The sequence below is a fragment of the Macrobrachium nipponense genome, chromosome 22 (assembly GCF_015104395.2).
Source record: "Macrobrachium nipponense isolate FS-2020 chromosome 22, ASM1510439v2, whole genome shotgun sequence".
Taxonomy (NCBI): Eukaryota; Metazoa; Arthropoda; class Malacostraca; order Decapoda; family Palaemonidae; genus Macrobrachium; species Macrobrachium nipponense.
In genome coordinates, this window is record NC_087213.1 from 1,933,342 (window position 1) to 1,940,841 (window position 7,500).

The 7,500-nt window shown below is 36.7% G+C and overlaps 1 protein-coding gene across 7 annotated transcripts in view; it reads left to right on the forward strand.

Moving 5' to 3' along the window:
* LOC135198435 (Na(+)/citrate cotransporter-like) overlaps positions 1 to 7,500 on the forward strand; it is a 122,840-nt gene that overhangs the window by 96,616 nt on the left and 18,724 nt on the right. For all 7 annotated transcript variants that reach the window (XM_064225975.1, XM_064225979.1, XM_064225980.1 and 4 more), the window contains one exon: positions 5,797 to 6,046. In XM_064225975.1, the coding sequence (XP_064082045.1) occupies positions 5,797 to 6,046 (250 nt within the window). The remainder of the gene's footprint in view (positions 1 to 5,796; positions 6,047 to 7,500) is intronic.

Sequence of the window (7,500 nt, forward strand, 5' to 3'; positions counted from 1 at the left end):
TTGATCCGTAATTCGGCTCCGGAACAATCTCTAGAGCAGGTGCTCTGTGCTTGTCAATATCGTCATCTCGAAATAAGCAGAAAATCCCCACTGGTCGAATTTGGGAGACCATCGAAAATGCGAAAGTAAAACCTTGAGAGATCGGCCTAATGCGATGGCAAACTAAGCGTCCCTCAGCCCTGGACGTTTTTGCAATACCAAAAAGTCATTGGTGAAAGGCTTATGAATATCTTGGACATAATTTAGATATCAAATTCACACATCTTGAATATTAAAATGAAAGTGAAAGGGAGAAACTTTTGTTTTCTTATAGGCGTAGTTTCGTAATAGAGAATAGGAGATAATAAAAATTTGCTTGGAGGGTAACGTATGTTTTCAATATAACACGAAGCTTTTCCTTTTCCTGGTTAGGTTAAGATTTAATTAAGAAATTCTTCACGTAGCAAAGGAACAACTTATTACTTACTTGTTACTTGTTGACTGACTGCGTATCTCGGTCCCGCACCACTTCCATAACGCTCTCAGGACTTACCAGTTTTATTCATCAGATGTATTATTTGATCACACTGCATCGATCAAACAAAAAAAAAGTTTTAAGTTTCCTTTTGAAAGCCTTCAAATAATCAGTGTGCCTCAGCTCAAGAGGAAGCTTGTTGTATAATCTAAGAGTTGCATATTTAAATGCTGTGGAGCCATAGACAAGAAAAAACACGGCTCTACCAACTTAAAATCATCTGTAACTATAATTACAGTTTTGTATCAGGTCGATTTATTGGTTGTATAAACTGTAGTGGGTCACTCAAATACCGAGGAGAGCCGGTCTTAACAACATGGGTCAATGCACATATAATAACTAAATGTTATTCTGACTTTCACCGGAAGACAGTGCAAGTCAATTAAGACAGGTAGTCCTGTTCCTTGGAGCAACACCTTTTATCAGTCTAGCAGCTCCATTCATAATTTTCTGTAGTTTCTTGAGCTGTACGTTGGGTAACTTAATAGTACACAGAGCTACAATAACCTAGACAGTTTACAACTCCCATCAAAATATTTCGTCAAAAAGGCTATAGTTTTTTAGAAGATATCCTTCAACTTGACTACTTTTGCCATCGAGGAAATCGCGTTCAGAGGAGCGAATTTCAGGAACAAAACACAAGTAAAGAATAAGCCGCAGTTTCTTCGGCGCAGTCGAATTTTCTGTATATTGTATAATGCTGTATGAAACTTTCAGCCACGGCCCGCTTGTGGCCTGTGTTGTTGGCACCTATAGCGGTGCCAGACGCACGAGCATGGCCAACTTGAACTTTAAATAAAGTTAAAAATACTGAGGCAAGATGGTTGCAATTTGGTATGTTTGATGACTAGAGCTTGGATGATCAACATATCCATTTGCAGCCCTTTAAGTTTTTAAGATCTGAGGGCGGACAGACAAATAGTCATCTCAAAAGTTCTCTTATGCAGAAAACTAAAAATTGTCTAAAGTTATGCAGAAAGTAGGACGAAGGCTTCGATGTCATAATAAGGGCCCATTGAACAACGGCTCCATTTCTATTAGCGGAAAAAGAAGAGGAGGAGGAGGAGGTCCTTCGTGACGAATTAGAAAGGACTTCTGTTGTCAGGGTGGTGTTAGGCCCATGGTCTAGATAGAATTCTAGTCCGTGGTTAGGCCTAAGCAAGTGTGTCTGGACAAGTTGTCGCCGTATATCAGTTACTCCATATAGTCACACTTGTCTGTCCTTTTCTTCTACTTTTTAAGTAGGTCGGCCCTTCAGACTTCTTGTTTTTCGCGAAAGCGGTTCCATCCTGTTTTGCCATAGTCCCAAAATTAAAGAAAAAATATTATTGGCTTTGTTGAAAGTTAAAATATTCCTGATCATTTGATAGTTTTGTTCTCCTGAAAGTAAAATCCAAAGGAAGATTCGTAAATTTAAGTCTAGCGCAAAACTAGTCTCATACGTGTCATGGTATAAAACTGTAGCGTTTTCAAACATCAGAAACGGTTTCAATCAAGGAAAATTATAATGAAACCCTCTCTGACAAACATTATAACGGAATTTGAACAATTTAGTTTAAAGGATCATGATATATAGACATTAAATTAACTAGAAATAATTCGACATTCGTTAGGAAATACTTTGGAATTCTTAACTCTGATTTTTATTATATAGTAATCAGCATAGGACTTAAACTACATAATTTTCTGTTTAGACCAAGAATGCCGTCTGCGCAATGAAAGCCACAAATCATAGAGTAGATCGGTCTGCACTTCAATACGCCTGTTTAAATTCAAACTTGACTATTACCTGTACTTTGTGATTTTAGTCATTTTATTGATTAGAACTCCAGTTCAGTTTATTGCTGAAGAATCTAGTTCTCTTCACCATAGATTTAATAGGACGTTCATGGATGTCTAGATTCTTAACTGTTGATATTTTTAGAAATTAAGTTCTCTGAAACCCGACTGCTTGTTGCATAGGCCTATTAGTTCTCGATATGTCTTGGTCGAATAGAATTGTTTCAAGTTTCTGAAACGCCACCCTTCCCCATCTTTTAACGTTAAACTTCTAATCTTTTGGTAATGGAAAAAAAATAAACTAGAAAGATCTTGTTGATAATGAAAATGTTATCGATTAGGCCGAGTCGTAGTATAGTGTAACTTGCATAAACAGTTTTTTCCCCCACTTACATCCCTTCCATTCTGAGTAAAGGATTCATTTTTTTCTTTCACTGTATATATTCATGACTAACGCCTCCACCAGAAAGCTATATTCGAGATATAGCCTTGTTCCGTCACATTTTATAAGTATTGTGGCCATTGCTCCATTAGCTTTAATTCCAGGTTTACCCTAGGAATTTGCTTAGATCAGCAACAATCTCAAGGCCTAGTCTGCAGCATTCATTAACTGGACTCTCAAAACTTTGGCATCTTTTGTTACAGTTGATGCCCTATCCCTAACAACTACAGTATTGCAGTAAAGTTAATCTAGTAATCTAATAGAGAAATTAACAGAAAAAGCCAAGAGTAACCATTCACTTATTAAGTGGTGCAACAGTCTATATTATAGACTGTTGCTTCAGTTTATAAACTATAAACTGAAGCTTCTTGAGAAAGCAAGTCACACATCTGCTCTGAACTACTCAAGTTCAGGTTTAGATTCATCAAGGTCATTTTCTTAATTACCAACCGTATTTTAAGTAATATATCTTGGTAGTTTATGGGTCTTCAGTTGTATGATCTCAAAACACTGTTGGTGTTACTTTGGCTTATCTACACCGAGGGGCTACATAGTACTAAACACGGCGTCCCAAGGAGCTTCCGCCGTGTTTAGACTAGCACTTCGGAGGTGAACGTGAAGACATGAACATAATATAACAGAAAATGTAATTAAAAGATAAGAAAAAAATATATTCTAGCGATAACAGTGTAGATCGCATACCAAAAGTAGATTCATGACACGCAGATAACAAGCCAAAGTAGCTCCATATTGTCTTTAGTTACATGTGGGTGATGCCTTAATGCTGTAAAAGCAAATGGTAATAATTTGCGGATGTGTGCAATCCTTGCCTCTTGACAGAAATCCTATGGTCTGCTCTCAGGTGATTTAGTCAGACAATTGTCTATGTTCTCTTAATTTATACCATATTCCTTCCATTAAATCTCTCTCTCTCTCTCTCTCTCTCTCTCTCTCTCTCTCTCGTCCTCTTCTCTTCTTCTCTCTCTCTCTCTCTCTCTCTGGTGTGTGTGTGTGTGGTGTGTGTGTGTGTGTGTGTGTGTGTGTGTGTGTGTGTGTGGTGTGTGTGTGTGTACTGAACTAGGATTCTGTGCTCAGTTGCAATAGTCAAGTCATTTATGTATTTGTGAAGCGTTGCAAATTAGTCTCACATAATTTAAAATCTCTGTAAAAGGCCATCTATTCTAGTTTAATGTTTTGGATAGAGGTGGATTTGGGCCTAAGGAATAGCGATAATTTAAGCTAATATTATGTATGTAGAAAAAAATCTTTTCTTTGCATGTGCAAAGGGATACAGTAGTTAGTTCTAATTTTTAATGAGGTTGAAGGATCATTAGCCTAAGTCAGAGTTGTCGTGGTTGAATAAAACTGGCATTGAACCGATTGAACTCAAACTTTTTGATGCACCTTCCAGTTTAACGTAAAACTATGCTTCCTAATTGAAAAATTCAAGTGAAGTTTCATGTAATGATTTTATCAGTGTGTACCGGTCTTAATGTACCGCACGTAATCTGTAGTGTAAACACACAAGCTAGGTACTGTATAGGCCTACTCAAAAGAAGGCCTGTGAAAGTGTGCAGATTTGGTGATTTTATAGGCCTAAGAGTTAGTCCTTTATACATATATTATACAATTATATATATGTATATATATATATATATATATATATATATATATATATATATATATATATATATATATATATATATATATATATATATATATATATATTCATCAGAGGATTAGTAATAGTGTTAGTTTTACTTTCACTCATGACGACTCCCCTTTTATTTTTGGTCCATGAGATTGTCATTTTGATTCATAATCTAACACGATGACATACTTTCTTGGACGAATTTTGATAACCGGCGAGTCGTGCTCGCACATAAGAATGTCTCCGCCCAAGCCGCCATTTTGTATATTCTGTTATCTGCCGGTAGTGGTAGGCCTTGATCCAGGTGGTCGCTTCCAAAAGGACTCTCTCTCTCTCTCTCTCTCTCTCTCTCTCTCTCTCTCTCTCTCTCTCTCTCTCTCTCTTCTCTCTCTCTCTCTCTCTCTCCCCGTGGCGCCGTTCTAGCTCACTTTGCTCTCAAGTCTTTGGGACCAGATGGACGGTGTATATAGGTTCGTTCCCAAAATCTAGCATGCCAACAAACTGAGGCCAAAGTTTATTAAAGTCAGCTTTGGGTAAATTATTGTTGTTACATTAAAGGAACTCAATAACTGGAGCACAGAATTGTTTATGTGCTTCAGCCAAGCCTGATCACACTAATTAATTTTTAAGCTTCCCCAGAGCGTTAATGCTGCATGCACTTTATAAGTAAATAAATTGTCATAAAAAGTTTGATAATTGCACACTTATCCACTACTTAATCTTAGCCTTAGAATTCAAATGGTGTCACTGTTGTCCTTATTTGAGTGACGCAATGAAATGCCCTGACCGATACGCTGGGGAATTTATCATGATTTGATCGATTTATGGTTACTTAAACTGGTGTTACAACATCTAGGTTATTGACATCGTAGAATTTAGCATTTTCTGACTGTAATCTCATCCTCTTGTTGCATTAGCCCATTGTAGTTAGTTTACAAACAAAATGAAAAATAGACCGTTTAATATTAAACGTACTAAAATCTAATGGAATTTTATTGCTGTTGTTTTATATTTGCCTGGCCTTATGCCGGCATGGGCTCTTACTCCTAGAGCAGCCCGTAATGATTTGTATTGTTACCGAGTTTTGACCATCTTTTGTCAATGTTTTAGCATTCATTCTCTTGGAGGTTGGTACTAAACGTGACTCAAGGTATCCTTATGCCTAAAGGTCACCCTTGTAATGCTAACTACTAGATTAAGTTCTTTTAGTGACTAAATTTATGTTTAGTTAACCTGAAGAGTGAAAGACTTGAGAATTAATGTCCCTGCATGGGCCTCCCCGTGTCACCTAAACTGAAGTTTTACTTGGATTAATAATAACTGGCGTGGAAAACAGGAAGCGCTTAATTTTACGTCTTCCATTGTTCAATGCAATATATAATTACATTTCTTCTCCTTGTTCATCAACAGGCAGCAAGATGCGGCTACGTCATATTAATAATGGCAGCCTACTGGATGACAGAGGCTCTGCCGCTGGCGGTGACGGCTCTGATTCCTGTCTTTGCTTTCCCGCTGCTGGGCATCCTGTCAACCGGCGAATGCTGCCTCGTCTACATGAAGGAAACCAACATGATGTTCCTCGGCGGCCTTACGGTGGCCATCGCAGTCGAGCACTGTAATCTGCATAAGAGAATCGCTTTGTTCGTCATTCTTAATGTTGGTAAGTGGCTCCCCTAAAGCAGAATCTGGTCCTACAGTAGGTACAGGGTTTAGACCTATAGCCGTAACTATACTCTGTTTTTTTGTTTTTTTTTTTCATCTGTCCACCCGCCTGTGGTGTTTGCATATGGTAACACTGCGTCCCGGGCTTTAGATAGTTACATTCAGCTTACATTCAACAATAATAACAATACCCTATTTCGAATATTAACGGTGTAATTCGCATACAGTAAATTATTAAAACACTTTTCAGTTGCAAATGTACACCCAGATATCCTTTTATTTACCTAAAACTTACACATAGCTTAACTATCTAAAGCCTGGGACGCAGTGTTACCATACGCAAACACCACAGGGGGGTGGACAGATGGAAAAAAGCGGAGTAGTCTTATACTAGCTGAAGGGTTTAGGCCTAAAGCTATAATTAGTTATATACTGGCAAACCGGCTCAGACCTATGGCCTAAACAAAGTCTATAGTGGCTAAAGGGGTTAGACCTTATAGCCTAGCCAAAACTAGTCCAATATTGGGTAATAGGTTTAGACTTGTGGCCGAAACTCGTATTAAACTGGGTAAAGGGTGTACTTATATTCGGATCTAGTCCTATACTTGCTAAATAGATTAGACACATAGCCGAAACTAGTCCTTATAGTCTAATGGGTTTATACATATAGTCAAACAGAGTACTACATATTCTGGCTAAAAGGTTTAGACTTATAGCCGAATCTAGTCCTATACTTGATAAATAGTTTATAGTCCTATGCTGGCTAATGGGTTTAGACCTATAGTATCTCTAAGACCGCCAAGTGTGAATTTTGCCGAATATATTCTGTACATAAGCTCATCTAAATTCTACTTTTCCTAAGACTTTGGCAATTGTTAGAAAATTTACTGCCTTAATACAAGTTAGTTTCAAAATGTGGTGTAAAGACAGCTGTAAGTTTATTATATATTATATTATATATATATATAATTATAAATAGATTTTATTAGATAGATTATTTATTATTATTATATTACAATGTAAATAATACATAATCTATATATATAATTATTTATATATAGAATATAAACATTATTTATATTATAAACAATAGAATGATCCACAGTGATATCCTTGTTTATCCAGTTAAAATATATTTATGGAAATATATATAAAGCTTAAAGCTTTCGTCCATCCTCCTGTGGGCTTGACCACTAACTAAATGCATTTCGTTAGTGATCAAGTCCACAGGAGGATGGACGAAAGCTTTAAGCTTTGTACATATTTCCATAAATAATATATTTTAACTGGATAAACAAGGATATCACTGTGGATCATTCTATTGATTTCTTAGAAACACGATACGGTGTGTTTAAACTGCGCGCGCGCGCGCACACCACACACCATAAATATATTATATATAATATATAGAATATATATAATATTATATATATATATCTAATATATATAATA